The sequence below is a fragment of the Apaloderma vittatum genome, unplaced genomic scaffold, assembly GCF_000703405.1.
Source record: "Apaloderma vittatum isolate BGI_N311 unplaced genomic scaffold, ASM70340v1 scaffold7823, whole genome shotgun sequence".
Lineage (NCBI taxonomy): Eukaryota > Metazoa > Chordata > Aves > Trogoniformes > Trogonidae > Apaloderma > Apaloderma vittatum.
In genome coordinates, this window is record NW_009706335.1 from 14,358 (window position 1) to 32,619 (window position 18,262).

At 37.8% G+C, this 18,262-nt stretch overlaps 1 protein-coding gene across 1 annotated transcript in view; it reads right to left on the reverse strand.

The window, feature by feature from the left end:
• The window catches only part of SH3RF1 (SH3 domain containing ring finger 1), a gene marked incomplete at its 5' end in the record, with an annotated part of 26,290 nt that extends 10,160 nt beyond the window's left edge, over positions 1–16,130 (reverse strand). The window contains 6 exons of the mRNA XM_009865738.1: positions 1–152; positions 3,746–4,005; positions 4,386–4,556; positions 6,884–7,038; positions 14,801–14,911; positions 15,828–16,130. The exon at positions 1–152 is cut by the window's left edge and continues 246 nt beyond it. Coding sequence (XP_009864040.1) covers positions 1–152; positions 3,746–4,005; positions 4,386–4,556; positions 6,884–7,038; positions 14,801–14,911; positions 15,828–16,130 — 1,152 coding nt within the window. The remainder of the gene's footprint in view (positions 153–3,745; positions 4,006–4,385; positions 4,557–6,883; positions 7,039–14,800; positions 14,912–15,827) is intronic.
• Positions 16,131–18,262: the final 2,132 nt, after the last annotated feature.

Consider the following 18,262-nt stretch of genomic DNA (forward strand, 5'->3'; position numbering starts at 1 on the left):
GTAAGTAGCAGAATTTGGAAGCTGGGGCTGGAGCTGCTGGGAGGCAACAGAGTGGTGGGGAATGATCACAGCTGCAGGAATAAGGCATGTGGGACTCTGTGCTTGCATGGGCGTGACTGCTGCCGTAGGTCTTTCTTGACTGTGTGCAGCAACTAGAACAAAAGAATAAAATGTCAGAGAGTACATATTTTCACGAGACATACAAATTGAGGCACAGTCACAGTTATAGCAAAGCCGTCATAAGAAGCTTCCCTCTTGCCTTTGTCACTTCCATTTCTATTACTACAAGGGCATCTTACAGAGCATCAAACTTATCTCACCAGAATAAGGTAGAAGCTTATGCTACCTTACTGGCATCAGTATGCAACAGCAGAATAACAGCACTGCAACTACTGTGGAGAAATCTAAGCCACTAAGTAAAACATTTCATATGCAGACAGAGATGCAAAGTGAAGATTACATTTTAGTTCATAAGAGCTAGCTAAATATTGCCGGGAACTTGTTTGCTCCTTTTAATACGTTGTGTAGTTGTCAGGGCACATAAAACAAAGTAGGAAGAAACACTCCTTATAGATGCTGCTAAAAATATAATTGGATTGTTTTCCCTAAACTATTCACAAAATCCACAACAAATTTAGTGGGTCTTTCAAACAATAAGTACAGTGGCAATTACTGCTATGAGTGGTTTCTCTGAAAGCGTAAGCTATTGTCTCTTGGGATGTTTAAATATAGAAGTAGGTTTACTCATACCCCTGTGAAATAAAAGGAACATTTATAATGGAAGTTGGAGAATAGCACAGGGCTGAATCTACTAACTTGGGCTGTAGCCTGGCTGCAAAACACAGAGCTCTGCATGACCTGATTTATCCTTTCCAAGGAAGTAACATTCATATTATAGTTATATGGTCAGCCACACGTGCTTTTGGATCATTTCAACAGCTTGAGGATCTCTGCGCTGCTGGGTGGTATGAACTACAAGCATCTTACTTGAATAATAGGAGGCAAAATGCAGCATCCCAGTGCTGTACAATCTCTGTCCTTCAAATACGCTGAAACTCTGTCTAAGGAGGGATCATCGCTCTAGCTTTGCGCATATGCATGTCAAACGTATCAATTTACTCTGATTTTTCAGATACTAATTAGAGTTTCAGGGTTGTATTAAGTGATATCCTGGAATCAAGCCTCTATCTAGCACTAGCTCTCTTTATTCTGCTCTCTACAAATTCCCCTGGTAATTTGGTTAGATTGCATCAATAGTATATTAGAGAAGACTGACAAAGTTCACAAATTTGATCTAACAATCCTACAGTATTATACCAAATTACAGTCTCCATGATAAGAAACACATAATTCTTTCTTAAAAAGAAAGCGACACTAAATGCTATGTCTATTTTTTGATACATAACCTCTTCCTCTGTACCAGACCCTTCCTAACTCTGAGTATCATAGACATTTCAAAAAGAAAGATAAGGAGAGTGCAGCAAAGTTTTTTGTAAAAAACCCAGTTATTAAAGCTGTCTTTTGTTAGTGAGACAAAGTCAGTTTTCTTAGAATTAGCAGCTATTCTTCAAGATACTTCTACACTTACATGCGATCAATGGAGCACAAGCATGAAATAGCTTTCTGGTTTTGTTTTCTTATCCCTGATGGAATTCATAGGAAAAATTGTTTTAAGACACCCTATCTTCATACAGTTCATCCGCTAATGAAAGAGGCAGAACATACATGTTCTTCGCAGTTCCTTTCAATCAAAGAATGCATAATCCCTCAGCGAGGGTGGTATGTCAAGCGATGTCTCTCACTAAGATCATTTGAAGAAGGGTTTTCCAAGTTCTGAGCTAAACTGAAACTGAAGAAAAGACCTACAAAGTGCAGCATTGATTTGTGAAGCCTCACCAAGGGAGAAACACCCAGCAACGGGAAAGCTCAAGATAATCACAGTTCAGATGCTGACTACAAAGTTCTCTGTAACATTTGAACATAAAGCAGCCACTACTGCTTCAGTTCTCAGGTCCTTACACGGCACAGATCTGTATCTGAGACTGAACAGTACACCTTTACACCACAACCCAATATTAAGTTCTCTCTGAAGAGAGTGTAGCCCCTTTCACTTTTTCCATTTTGGATCTGAAAAGCTGGTGGGAAGTACGCTGCCATGTCTTCCAGCTGAACGGAACTGTAAGAGCTTATACATCTTGACAGCAGTGCAGAGATGCGGGGACAGAAAGGCCTCTGGAGCCCACGGGAGATTTCTCCTTTGTGCTGTCACTTGGAAGCTTCTAGGCAGCTCAGAAGAATTTAGAGTAGAAACCACGTATGCCCGAGAGGCAGGAAAGTACAGACGCTTTGCCTAGTTTCTCTTACCAGATGCCAATAACACCTGGTTATTTTTATTTCAAGGTAAAGGATAAAGTTGTTAGAGAGGACTATCACATCTGTTCCAGCCTAAGATCAAACTGGAGGAAGATGGGGTCAATTAAGGAAACAAAATAACTGAAGACATACATACATATCCTACCTCTAAAAGCAAACCTGGTGCTGACATCTGATTGTGCACAGGGTGTTTTAGGAGATGCAGGACTCTGAAGAGGGAGTGGGCTAACTCATGGATCTTGAGACCATAAGAAACAATCACCCTTAAGGGGATAACAGAAAATAACATTTGCCTCTGTTGTTTTCTCTTCTGTTCTGCCAATAAGAATCTCACCATTAAAAAAACCCTTTTGTCACAACTCTCCCAGCCGAGGTCCGAAATTCAAGCTGAAAGAGGGAATGCTGGGATTGTCTGAAATGGAGGTTTGGTGTCTTTCCTTTTCCTTTTCCTTTTCCTTTTTTTTTCCTTTTTCCTCTCCTCCCCTCTCCCTCTCCCTCTCCTTTTTATTCTTTTCTCTTTTCTTCTCTTCTCTTCTGAGGCCCTAGGAGCAACTGGAACAGATTAGGTTCTAGTTGTGTGGTATTTTCCTAGCCTGGCAAAACCACAGAGGAGCGCCTTGATTTGGTAAACAAAAACTCTTGAAAACATCACTATCAATCTTTTTGGATCTGGGTTTATGTAACAAGAAGGCATGTTTCACTATGATGTGGCCTGCCCTGAACAGTAAAGGCAGAGTTATACTGTTCAGAAATAAAGACTTTTAGGACACAAATTGCATGGATCTTGAAGACAGTATAGCCTCAGTGTCTCAGAGTCAGATCTGAAAGAAGTTGCAGTCAAGGTTAGAGAACAAATTGGAATGCCTAAGGACCAACCCAGAGCCAGAGACCTGAAAAAGAAGAAGGACGGAATGCTAAAGGTCAAAAGATGTTCGGAGATAATTTAAAAGTGAATGTATGTGTTATGCAGTTAACACTAAGAAATAAGTTATGAGTCAGATGCTTGTATCACTTTTATTACTATATGAATTGCATATGAGTGGGGAACCTCAACGAATATCCCCATCCCAGATACTGTTGGAATAAAGAAAAAAATCCACCTAAAGTAAATTCCCAAGAGTGGGAATATGTAGGTACACACGGTTGATTAGAGGAGAATAATAAAAGATTCAACAAGTCAGGCAGATACATTGCAATTTCAGAAATCATTTCACTGTAAAAAATGACAATAAAATACCTTAAAAAAACCTCCCAATATTTAAACATACCCCAACTCCAGTCACTTGCCCAGACAGATCCTACAGTTTGTTTACCAAACATAAAAAGCTTTACTGCATTTTTTCTTTTTTTTTTTTCTTTTTTTGTTTTTTACCTGTTCTAACTGCATTGCGAGCCTGGTTGACTGTCATTTGTCCTGTCACGTGCATAAGGACCTTGGTTTGCGGGCTAGTCTGGATATGTGCTGCAGAAACCACAGCTGTGGGTACCGTGCTGGAGTTCACTGCCACACCATTCCCCTGGAGCTTCTGAGCTGTTCCACTAGGAGTGGAAGGGCTGACCATAGTTACCACTCGCGCCGTTTGGCCAGCAGTAGACATGGGAACTTTTGTCTGTGATGCACTTGTCACTGTTCTGCTGAAATGAAAAGCAAAATGGTAAAACACAACTCAAAAAATGAGCTAGTTGCTAAACTCCACAGCTCTTTAGCATTAAATACAAGAACAGAGTAATTTTGGACTTGCAAGTAGATGAACTATCTAGACACTCGTAGTTGCAACAGGGCAAGTTTAGGCTGGACATTAGGAAGAAATTCTTCACAGAAAGAGTGGTCAGACACTGGAACAGACTGCCTAGGGAGGTGGTCGAGGCGCCATCCCTGGATGTGTTCAAGTGTCGTTTAGATGGGGTGTTGGGTGATATGGTTTAGGGGTGAACTTGTAGTGTAGGGTTAATGGTTGGACTTGATGATCCCAAGGGTCTTTTCCAACCTGAATTGTTCTATGATTCTATACCTTGTAACTGGAGCCACATAATTTCCAGGGAAAACACCAATCTTGCTTGTGTGCATGGAAGTTCCCTTGAACCACCCATCTTGACAGCGTTCAAACACCAAGAACATTTCTCCCTTCCGAAGTTCCAGTTCATCGTCTTTTCGAGGAGTGTAAGGGTATATCGCAATATACCTGAAAGGCAGCAAAGTAGGTGCAATTGGTCAACCTAAAAGAATTAAAAACATTGCTCATGTTTTCTGACGGAGAGTTCAGAAATGAGAAGGCACAGCAGAAAGGGTTATGTGTTAGTCACTCCATCATACTGTTACAATATTAAAATAGAAGTTATAGAAATATTAAGGGAAACAACAATTAAGAACATCCTCCTAATTACACTTTGATGTAATGTACAATACTTCTGATAAGACTGTCCGTTTGCCTAATTAAGTTAGTGAACTTAATTAAATAGGTGTTTTATCCACCACAAATCCCAGCATATTCCACTTCTCTCTCTCTCTCCATCTGCTTCTACTATCTCCTACACTTTCTGACACACTGACTTCTTTCCTTGGGAGGGGTGGGGAGCACAAAAAAGTTCTGTTAGCTGGGAGTGAAAGATCAGTATCAGAAATACTTTTCAAATGGCAAAATTCAAATATCCCAGTGCACCAGCAGTGTCATAGCTAGTAGTTATTCACTTGTAAGTTTATTTCCTTTTTCCCTTTCTAAGCAAAATACTGTGCATGTGAAATAATAGTGAAAATTCAGAAACATTTTACATTTTTTCTTGTTAAAAAGACCATCTTAGGCCAAAAAAAAAGTAAAAATAGAACTGAAGCTCCTACAGTTGCAGGCTGGAATATTCCTAGGGAAGTCTTCAAATAAGATTACACAGTTTCCTATCATCACATTAAAAAGCAATAACCACTATTTTCTGCCACAGTTTGAACGTAAGAAAATTGTTTATACTATTTGTATAAAAATGTTTATACAACTATGGACCCCGACCTATGCAGAATAGCATTCTAATAAATGACATTTTCTCAAAAAGAATATACTTTTCACAAGAGGCAGACAATTAGTGTGGAAGGGTAGAATATCCCCTTTTTTTGAAAAAGGAGACACAATTGCTTGCAATGCTAGTCTCTCCCACTCCCCTTGTAAGCCCAAGGGTTAAAAAGTGGCTTTACAAACATTCTTTCATCAAAGTTGTCTCTTGTGCAAAGTAATGACAGCATTAACTGTGTGCTTCTCCTTTTTTGCATTCTCTTTTTGTTTCTTGCTGTCCACCCAGGAAAATTTGCATTATCTGCAAAAAATGTTTTAAAGGCAATATAGGTACCTGGTAAAGCAAGTCCAAAACACAGCTTAAAGGCAACACGCAACACACAGGCAACAAAAGGCTTCTTCACTGAGACATGATTTTGGGGTGATCCACACAGCCACATACTGAAGCTCTATGGGAAAGCAACTGATGTGCTTTAATTGGTGTTCATTAACTTCCCTTCTAGTTAAATCATCCAAAATTTCATTAGTATCCTCATATAGAGCAACCCTTTGAAGACTGAGGATGGGAATAAATGAGATGGGAACTTGATTAACTGCACTAAGCTCAGTAATCCATAAGAAGCAGTGTTAAAATGCTTGACACCAAAGAAAGAGCCCAAATCCAGATGCACCTGCTATACAAGAAGGGTGCTCTTCTGGAGTGGGAGTAAACCTGGTGGGAAGATAAAAATAAAGACACAGAACAAAAGCAATCCTTGCATTATTCAAATATGTCCTATTAGGTGGTTCAGTGACCCCTGAATTTTGTTTTTATCATCCTTATTCTCCAAGCTGCACACAACGAAGTTTCCAAGAAGAAAGATATTGTAGCAGCACATGTTAATACACAAAATATTTCAGCCAGAAGGATGACTTGTATTTGCTTGTATTACAAGTGTGAAGACATAACACTAACTAGCAGCTTTCTGATTTAATTCCAAATTGTCATCCACTAATTAAGTGAACTGTAGAATCTTCAGTCAAATTTCATTTGCAACTTACACAAGCAATCAGACAAATACATGCTAATATTACAGTCTAAATGAAATACAGCAATTTCTGTGTTTTGGTATAAGTTATTCCATACTATAATTGCCCTTTCACATAATTTATAACAGAAAACATTCAATAAACTCACTCCAGTATTTGCCACTTGCAAGTTATGCTGTCTTCATCACTAACTCAAGGATTCATTCATCTTCTGCATTATAAATACTTTATGTTTTTTAAGTGAATCTTTTCTATACATAACCAACAGCTGATTATATTTATCTCAGACATAAATAACCCTCAGAGTGAATGTTGTTTGGGAATATCACACTTATGTGCATATTGTTGCTTTGTTCCCACCTGTATACTTGACTTTCTGGGAATTCTAGCAGAACACAGCCAGATAGCATGATCTAAGTATACGTGAACCTATTGATCTCATTCCATTTCTCTAACTGGTGAAAAGTTTCAATTTTACTTACACACTTGGACGAGTTTGTGGTCGTAAATGTGCCACTTGTTCAGTTGATCCCGATGTGGGCCTTTGTATTACACCTGTGGACTGAGATCCAGAAGAGGCCGATGCAATGATTGCAGCAGATAAAAGAGGTGGTGGCGGAAGTGGGGGATTCATATTCTGATTTTATGAAAAGTAAAAAAAAAAAAAATAGCAACAGATTATCAATATTGATTGATGAGTTGAATCAGCTGCAAAAAAAAATTATTAAATTCTAAGGAAATGGGAAAAAACCAGTCAAGTTCAGTATTCATTTACCCACTGGTACGATATAACTGGAGAGTTAGGTTTGTCTGTATTTTTTTTTCAAGTTAAAAAAATCTTCAAGTCTTGGCAGCTAATTAAGCAAATGACAAGCAATTTCTCAGCACAGAAAAAAAGAGAAAGCATTGTTTCTAATTATAACATCTTTAGGAGAGGACTTGACCAAAATCCAGAAGCCTTCCAGGAGGTAGATTTTGCATTCTACTGCTGACTGTACTTCAAAACATGATTGGTTTTGTAACCTGAAGCTGAAACTCAATATACAATTCAGCAGCAGTGCACCCAAAACCCACCCCTTCTGGGGGAAATTTTCTTTTGATGTATGGCTTACAAAAGCGCGCACAATATGAGACCAGAGTCACTGAGCTATTGTTACCACTTTCTCCTATTCTTCTAGTTTAAAGAGTTCGCTTTTGAAATCCAGTATTACCAAGATTGGTAATCTTTAACAAACACCCCAGTAAAAAGGCACAGCTCTTTTATAGGCAGATCCTAATGGGGGTCCTGCCTACAGGCTTCTATGCCTTTTGAGAATCAATGGAGCAATTGTTACCTTCTGCTCTGTAAAGCCTCAGACAATTCTTCAGGACCTTGTGTACTGACACTCCTGGGAAAAGTCGCTCACAAAAGGAGAACTTTTCCTTCCCCCCCCCCTTCCAAAAATAATTATTTGTGTTACAACACACACAAAAAGGACAATAAAAAGCCTCCAACATTTTGCACGTAAACTGAACTCATTTCAAACATGATCTTCAACTTAACGCAAACCTTTACTGCTGAAACAAAACTCCACATCACTTCAGGCTTAAAAATCTCGTAACAAAAATATAAATTAACAAATGTCCTGAAGTACTGCTTGGGTCTTCCAGTACATCAGCATATAAACGCACAGCATTACATTATCAGTTTAGAAAATATATAATTGAAAGTCATTTCAATTCCCCTCCAACAGCCCACATCTAAAGGTGTTTTAGTCCTACACTGTGTGATTATTACCTCGCTGCATTTAGTGAAAGTGTTAATAAAAAGAGAGCACTCTTAACTAGTCTTATGCTGTCAAGACACAGTAAAGAACTGCATGATTAAAAGCTTTCAGATCTAGAGAAAACTCACTAATTCAAAGTTTTTCAGTCAAAATTCTTATGCTTAGTTGAATTGCACAGTGTATTGTGAAATACTCCTATTTTATTTAAAGCTTTTCCTTCTGAACCTACATTTACAGTTTCTAAGACCAAATAGGCCTCCTGTATCCAACACAAAGACATGACTGGCTGAAGGAACATCATTGTGAGCTTTGATACTAATGGTTTTTAATAAGAACGGCAATCACATTTGCTTCACGTGCTAGATCCCCATCCATCCAACAACCTTTTAAAAATCTCTTGACAATTCATACTGAAACACCAACATTTCTCTTTCAGTTGCCGAAGTTATCTTCCCCCTACCAGTCAGCTTCAACAAACGTCTCAGCTGAATCCAAGCTGTATGTGACCATCTAACTTTTATGCAAGCTGTCTACAGACTATAAATTCAAATCTTTTTTTAGGCATCTAGATTCTTTTATACATCGCAGAATCTGTGAATCCACATTAGGAGATGATTAGCTGGAAATTTTTAAAATTAAGCCTATTCATGCACAATATCAGGGTTGTCATGAGTCCACAATTCCTACATCTCTAAAGATATAAATGCTGGGTGTTGTATTTTATTCATTGGAAAACATAATATACATTGAATTTTCAGCTACAATAAAGGCACCTTCCTAGCTCTACTTTATTGTGCTTTATGCAGTTTCTGCTCCCCTCCTCATGTCTATTACTATGGTAATGAAACCTGCAGTAAGCCAGAACCCAATTAAACTCCTAAAGACTTGGCAAGTTCTTAGAAATCTAAATAAACTACCTGATAGGCTTTAAAGAGGTAACGCTCCTCAGCTTGATAAAATAGATCCAAAAGCTCCAGCCAAGTTTACAAGAAGTTTTCTGGCATGTAGCCATTTTTCTTGCTACTGAGAAGCATACCTACCTCCAGATGACAAGCTAGTTTTGATGGTTCCCATATTCAACATTCTGTGAACGAACATATGCAAAGCCCATGTGACTTAATAAAATATGCTCATCAAAATAATTAAGAGTGTTTTATTTTAGGTAGTAATATTTTAGGGGAAAAATTGAAAGCTTCTGCAACTCCTTTTCAGACAAGTGTACATTCAAGCATATAAAACAGCAAGTGATAAATCATTTTCTTAAACTGGAAAATGAATCATTACGCTATTTCACACATAATTTATGTAAAAACTTCAAATAGTACCTATACTCATGCTCTAGAAGCACATACATATTTTATTACTAAGTTTAAATACAATTAGGCTGCATTCCCATATCAGTCAACTGAAGATCAATAATCAGGTCACCCAAAGAACAACAAAAGGCACAGCAGTGGGGAAAGAAAGTATAATTCACTGTCTTCACTCCCACAAGGTCTAGGGGAAAAATATATGACTTGCAAAGTCCCCTGAGGGCTAACAAATTAAGGCTCATGTTTAACAAAATTCCTGAACTATAAATATATGTTATCAAGAACAGGCCTCTCATACAAAACCTCATCATTTCGTTCAGCTGCTTCCTCTTCCCAACAAAAGTTGATTTAAACTTCCGTTCGTTAAAACTCAGACAGCTCTTATTCAAACCTCCTCCTGACTTACTTACCCTATTGAATCAGCTGGAACTACATCAAAGAGAGCTAAATGTCATCAGTATACTATAACCCTCGCATATTGTGCCTCATTAATAATAATTCAGACTACCTCACATACTTTAACATAGAGAGCCAGTTTTTTTGTCTGTGGAGGCAAGAGAACAGGATCAGAAAAAACAAGGATTGATTTTTGAAACCGTTGCACGTAAGTGAATGCAAACCATCTAAATACAGACCACCTATTTCTGTTAGTTAAGCGCACACATCACAACACCATTTCAAAGCAACATACTGAATCTGCAGAAGTAGCAATATGGATATCTAGGTCGATCGCGGTCCAAAATATTTTAACTTCTCAAGAGACTGTAGGGGCAGAATGAAAGGAAGGCAAGTTATCTGTTGTGGCCACATTCTGGTTTTCTTCTGCTGCTTTTGAATGTAACTTTACTGTGGTATATTTTCTCTCTGTTTTTCCCATATCATGGTTCAAATCACATACTTCCTTTTAAGAGTTTCTTCAGCAAAATCTATGGCAACTAGATCTCCTCCATTAGATAACTACCTTATAAATTACATCCAAGAATTTCCTTCCAAGTAAATGAGCCTTACATAATTGTACGTGCATATTTTTCACCCAACAACTATTGAACCTGACATCTGCTATTTATATTTTATAAAGAACTTCAAATACACTAAGCATCTACAAGGTTCAAAAATGCCAGTGGCCAAAAAGAGCAGACCAATTAATTTCCCCATTAAGGGCAACGTGGTGGTCTGAAGTCCCAGTGACCAGTGTAAGTCGTAATATCACAGTCAAAAGCTTTGGTCGTGAGACATTTGTCTCTGTTCGTAGCTTCTTCAGTTTCAAACAACCAAACCTCAGAACACAAAACAAGAATTAATGCTGTTGGCTAAAGAACTGCTGCTGTAAAGTAAAACCTTTAAATAAATTATCACAGGTTTTCTGAATGCAAATTAAAATTTGCTTAAGCAATACAAGCGGCAGATAGCATGTACATGGTCACTCAACAGAAGCCCTCTCATTCCCAAGTCCTATTTGTGTCAATTTTGGCGGCAAATTTCACAATTACTTACTTCATGCAACATTTGGTACCAAATAGCATCTACAAAAGATTACTATAGATAAAATAAAATACAATAGGTGTTTTTTTTAACCACTGTTAATATTTCCCAAAATAACCATGTAACAAACTAAAATGTGTTCCTATACATGTACACAAATAAAACATTCACAGGCTCCTTTGGGCTAGGAATTAATCTCATGTCTCTTAGAGAAACCTGCTATCCAACAAGACAGCTCAAAGTATCTCCTCTTAACAATAAAAAGGCAATCTTGCTTACAGAAGATAAGAGAAGACACTAGCTTTTCTTTGCTTCTAGATTCAGGACAGATAAATTTAGCTAAGATGTGTGCATTCAAGATTACTGTAAAGGAGTATGTCCTTCTCTTCTTCACTGATGGGCAATCATGCCCATCCTCTCTGATTTCTTCTTTCTCCCTTAGTCTGAGTTTGGCACAAGGCAAAAGAAGCTGTATAAATGGCTTGCTCTCAGAGAACAATCAATTCCTTTCAATAGTGTTATAAATACCAAAACGATTGACAGGAAGAAGGTCCAATTAAATCATCTCCATTTCAAAGAGAAGCTCTCCCTGTTCCAATCCAACTCCCTCATCATTTGCTTAGTATTCAGAAATGAAAAAAAATCTAAAGGGAGAAGCTTAGATAATTTATACTTATAAAAGCAAAAAATACAAAAGCAAAAGGATTCAATCCAGCCACTTCTGATGTATTAAGTCATAAAAATAAAATTAATGCTCAAAATGTCAGGGAAATAATGTCAGCGAGGGTACTTCCAGAAGGGTAACATCTAGAGAGACAAGAACATCATTTTCTGTCTTGACCTGTCAGAACTGTTTTGCGCATTTCTAAAATTAAAACAAGATATTAAGAAGCAAGATGAAAAGTGGACGTAAAAGACATGCCGCTTCCCAGTCTGTGACTATAAACTGCATCATCATCTAATATCATCTATAGTAAAAGAACACAGGAACAACCTCACTGTAGCCTGAGCTGCCAGCTTGTATTTTAGTCATGCTGAAAACAAGTCAAGGAGAAACAGAACATTATGTACAGAAGGTTAGTGATTTTTAAAGAGAGCGGCAGAGAATAATTCAAATTCTCAATAGTTATTATATGCCTAATTGGAAACATAGCCAGGAACATGGGTATCACAAAGAGAAGGTAGCACTCCAGGATACAGGATGATCATGTGGCAAGAGTTTCACTCCATGCTGCACTTAGCACTGTAATTTAATTCCTGTGGGTACCAATGGTGAGATCGCTTTTGAACAAGCTTAGGCAACTAAAGCACCCGAGGTGGTTTAATGACTTTGCACTAGCACCAAAATAAAGTACTTTTCCATGTTGGCATCAAAGAAAGAACTACTGATTCTTAATAACAAACAGAAGTGTTTGTTACCAAAAGGAGGGAAAAAAAAAAAAAGCAACTTCTGAAAGAACTTTTGAAATTATGTTTTGAATCCTGCCTACACCATCGTCACCAAAACTGGTTTGTTTGCTCAGTTTTTACAGGTATTTTCTAAGGACAGGATGAAAGACGTATAAAAGATTACAAGGATTAGTATAGAAGCAGCCAATTGTTTCTAGTATTAGATACGCACCTCACATGCAAAAGAAAAAAGGACCTGGGGGACCCTCCTGGTGGACACCAAGTTGAACATAAGTCAATAACATGCCCTTGTGGCAAATGGTATCTTGGGCTTCGTTAGGAGAAGCCTTGCTACCAGGTCAAGAGAGGGGATCCTTCCCCTTTCCTCAGCACTGACGAGGACAAACCTGTGTCCAGTTCTGGGCTCTTCAGCACAAGAGAGATACGGACATTCTGGAGACTTCAGCGAAGGGCCACTAAGACAATTAGGTGATTGGCACATCTCTCCTGTGAAGAAAGACTGAGAGAGCTGGGACTTTGTAGCCTAGAGAAGGCCTGGGGGATCTTATCAATGTATAGCTGGATAGTACCTGAGGGGAAGGTACAAAGGTGATGGAGCCATGTTCTTTTCAGTGGTACCCAGTGAAACACAATCTGAAACACAGGAGGTTCAGTCTGAATATCAGTAAACAGTTTTTCACTGTGACGGTGACTGAGCATTGGCACATGTTTCCCAAAGAGGTTGTGGAATCTTTGTCCTTGGAGATACTCAAAAGCTCTCTGGAAACCATCCTGGACAACTGGCTCTAGGTGGCCCAGCCTGAGCAGGGAGGTTAGACTAGATGTCCTCCAGGGGTCCTTTCCAACCTCAATCGCTCTGTGACATTAAAGTATGAAACTAAATATAAGGAAATTATTAATTGGTACCATATCACATACGTTTAACAGTAGGACTGCACTGATGATTCAGAGATTGAAGGAGCTGTTACCAAAGAGGACACAGCAGTGCTACAGCGCAACCTGCATAACTCAGTAAAAGGCAAAAGCACAACGTCTATAATTAAATTACAAAGTCATCTGTCTGAAGAATGAAGAATATGGAAGACCTTTGCTTGGATGAGAGCAATTACTGCATCACTAACGACAATGTAAATTAGTGGGTCATGGTGCATATTTTGCTGAATATAAACTTCGTGCTAGACTCAGGTCAAATGAATGGATGTAAATTCTCAAGAAATAAAAATCAGACCAACAGGATACAAGTAGAAGGGTCATACTGTCAATATTTTTATCTCTGAAAAAAACCATGCAGTACTGTACCCAGTTCTGGAACGTGCTTACCATGCCAGAAGGAAGTATGGGAGACAACTCAGACATAAGAATCATAATTTTAGGGACTGAAAAACGTAACTTAGAGTCCCAAAGAAAGATGTCAAAATGCAGCCTCTCAGCTTCAACCAAGCCACACCTAAGCATTTACTTAAATAATAAAAATAAAAGACAGACAATTCTGCCTTTGATTTTGCAGACAAACGTGTAAAATGATCCAAGTGTCAAAAGCTGAAAACAGACACATTTACACAGCAAGGCTATTCATCATGCTTTACTTGCCTTAAAGACTGCAAGGATAATTAGACACCTAATCAGGATCAAGACTTGTTCGGGTTTTTTTTCTGGTTTGGGTATTTTTGTTTTGTTTTTAAACAAAGTGGAAATTTATGATTCAACTATGCACCGCTCTCCTGGCCAAAAGTTAGGGGTACAATTTTTGGACTTGAAAGAAGAATTAAATTTCAAGAATTCCTATGATCAAAATAAAGGCTCATTAAGTTCCCTTGAAAATCTCTGAAGATTGGTATTCACAAACTTTACTGCAGTTAAGGTTAGGCTCTGATAAGTGTGGTAAGATACAGGATATTTCAGAGCTTCACCACAAGCATAGCAAAATAATGAACTTTAACTGGTTTTGGAATGAAATACTGCACTTTTTGAAGACATTTGTCCAAAAGAAGCAGCACTGCTTAATTAGGAGAAAGTATGGGTTTGAAACTTATTTCAGACAATCTTGATAGTATTGAGGGAAGAAAGACAGAAATATCTGGCAGCTGGGGTCTCTAGTTGATGTCTCTCCCTAACCTGCTCCCCAGCAAAATCTCTTTCCTACTCATGCTGAAAAGAAACACTGTTCTGGAGGAAGTGTGCTTCTTGCGCTTACTACAGAGAAATGACAGAGGAAAGCTGGAGAAATGGATATGCACGACAAGACAAAAAATGTATAGTATCAATAATGCTTTTGTTACATTTCAATTTACACCATTGTCTATCACATGAACAATCATCATAAAATTTCAAATTCAAATCAATGTATCAGAACTCAAGAAAAGAAAAAAAAAAGACTGCACAGACCAAAAATAAACAGGAAGGCTGAATTTTCTTAAACAGTACTTACACCAAGAGCAGCTTGGTAGGTAACTTCAGATGGGAAGGTAAATGAAGGCCCTGTTGTGACCGGGCTACTGGGGGGTGGAGTCACAATTAACCCTGTAGTACCAATATGAACCTGTCAAAGACAAAAAAAGAAACCAAACCCAAAAAACTGGTTTTGACAAAGCTGTTAAGCTTCATGGTAAAAAAAAAAAAAAAAAAAATCACCAGTACTAGACTATTAGTAATTTTAGACTAGAAGTAATTTTTATTAGATTCTCATACAAATAGTATTGGATCACACCGCACAATTTTTTTTTTCTGACATTTCAGAAACTTTGGAGATACACTGAAACTAGCAACGTGAAACACGCTTTTATGAAAAAGAAAACTGACATTGGTAAAAGGCTGCCAGCTCCCAAAGACATACAAATAGAACATATTTACTAGCTCATGTAAACTGACACCAACGCTTCTTAGTCTCTATTACTCTCTCTTCTTCCAAAATATAATTGCTATGTGAAAGAGACAATTGTTCATGAAGTACTGTAGCTTGCAACTAAAAGCTTTGAAGAAATAAGAGATTAACAAATAAATAAAGCCAGATAAATACTTCTACTTATCACAAATAGATTAATATGGTACTTTTCTGGAGCTCATGTAATTTTCAAGCTGAATTTACCATTTACTTGCATGCACTTTATTAACATCCAGTTTAATATTCAGTTTAGGAAAAAAATCCAAGAAATTAAACCACTCCAGTTTCTAGTTTCCATTTAACACAAATCTTTTAGCACTTACAAAATTAACAACTGTGGAAAAAACATGGCTTACAAGACCAAAAATATTTGCTGTCATTGTATAAGAAATGTTAGAAAGTGTTTTACTTAAATGCTGTCACGTTGGAAGACAGACTTCGTGAAAGTGTATGTTAATATTAATTACATGTAATTAATAATCTGCAGTAAGTCATCTGACAAGATCAGAATCCTTTATAGTTATTTAAAAAGAACAACCCACACATGATTTGTATTTAATTTCATGTAAATTACCTGAGAAGGGGCACTACAGGAAAGTCCCGTCAGCTCACTTATCCGGGCTGCTGCGGTTGGGTTGCTGGAGCTGATGAGGACCGGAGGACTAATCTCCATCGAGTGGCGATTCTGAGAAGACTGTGAAGACTTGTTGGACATAGTGAGGGAGGTAAAAGAGTGCCGTTTTTTGGTGTTTTTCTTCGTATCGGTGTGCTTTTGGGTTGAATTGTTGTGGGCTGCCCCAGAGGTACCTTCTCCAGAGTCAACAGCAGAACCTGAGGGCTTATCCAATTCTATCAGCTGTTTGGCTGCTGTGTTAAACTATAAAAGATAGTCATACGTTAGGTTCTTTTATTTATTTATAAAAATCACTTGAATACAACAAAACCCCACTCTTTTTCTTTTATTCGCAATATAATAGAATTTAAACCACACAACTTAAAACTGTGACATACTGACCTCATACTGACATATATACTCTACAAATAAGTCATTACAGAGTGACAAAACGTTTATGACAAACTCAACACACTGTTGGACTGGTGTGCACTACCTATCAGAGATAAAATTTCAATCAAGAAAGCACATTATGCTCTAGTCCAGACATGGATTAGTGCAGTAGTATCTATTGCCTGTGTCACCTAGAAGTCAGACTAAACCACACCTATCCCCTTTGACCTCGTAACAGAAAAATCTGTATTACAAAACGTCTTGAATATTCACTACATTTTAAGCCTTTTTTGTTTTGTTTATATGATATAAGCCCACACCTTTGTATGTGTGCTCATATTCTTCCTAGTATCCCTTAGTATTCATGTAGATATCCTTAACACCATTTGCAGTACAAACCAGGTTTACTAAATACAGATTTAAGAGCAGGACAGACTAATATAGAGCCTGACAAGAAGTAGCCATACAAGCATAAGACATTATAAGATGAAAAAATATATATATTGGCAATTCTGTGAAAATATCTTCTCAGCTTCACAATTTTCTAAAGCAGAGGCAGCACCTCTGTGCCTACAAACCCTCAAATGCATTTTTCTTTTTTTAAGCTTCTCATGGATTTTTGTTGACAATGGATTTTTTCCATGTATTCATCTGTAACAAAAGTATTATAAATGCAAACAAATCCTTCCTCTCTAATGAAGAAATATGGAATCCTACACATTTCCTTCTTACAATGAAATGTAAGCTTTGCAAGAGAGGAAGAAAAAAATCAAACCACAACAACAAACCCCCCAACATTTTTCATAAATCTTTTATTTCCAGAAAATCTTATTTATATTTTAGAGCTACTGAAAATAATAATGTCAGAACTCTCATTATTCATGAGCTGAAGGAACAGCAGCACCAGTTTTCTTAACAAGCTAACTAATGTTAATATGCACCACTAAATATGAATAGTATTACTTGGATAAGCATATGCAATTATGAAGAAGGGGAAATTTTTTTCTGAAGAACATCAAGATGAAATCTGTTGCTGTGCAAGTGCTATTTCTGCTCTTCAGCATATTATTTTTTCTGTTTATTTTACTCATTTTTCCACAACTCTTAAGATATCTACTATGCTCATTAGGAGTTTTAAAGCAGTCTTTTAGCCCATCAAAACTTTACTGGAAAAATAACGCATCATTAATCATGATAGCATGAATATGGATTTAAATGCAGCTCCCACAAATGACAACAGATTATACCCTGAACACTTCCCTATCTCTGAGGACAAGTAAATATACAGTTGCAAGAAAAAGTATGTGAACCTTTTGGAATTTCATGGTGTTCTGAATTAACTTGTCATAAAATGTGATCTAACATTTTCTAAGTCAAGAGTATTGACAAACATAATGTGCCTAAAATAGTAACATAAAACCAATTCTGATCCTCCATGTCTTTATTGAACACATTCATTCAACATTCAAAATGCCAGTGGAAAAAGTAAGTGAACCCTTGGAATCCATAACTGGTTGACTCTCCCTTGGCAGCAGTAACCTCAATCAGGTGCTTCCTGTAGCTGTGGGTCAGAGCTGCCCATGGCTCAGGAGGGATTTGAGCCCATTCTCCCTGGCAGAACTGCTTTAGCTCTGTCCTATTCTTTGGACATCTCACGTGAATGGCTCTCTTCAAGTCATTCCATGGCATCTCTGTTGGGCTGAGGTCTGGGCTCTGACTCGGCCACTCCAAAAGGCAGATTTTGTTTTTCTGAAGCCATTCTGTCATGGACTTGCTCTGGTGTTTTGGGTCATTGTTCTGTTGCATCATCCAACATCTACAGAGTTTCAGCTGACGTACAGACATTCTCACAGTACCCTGAAGAATTTTTTGATGCATTTGGGAATTCCTTTTTCCCCTCAGTGACTACAAGCTGGCCAGGCCCTGATGCAGCAAAGCAGGCCCAGATCATTCCTCCACCGTACTTCATGGTTGGGATGATGTTTTCACGATGATATGCAGTG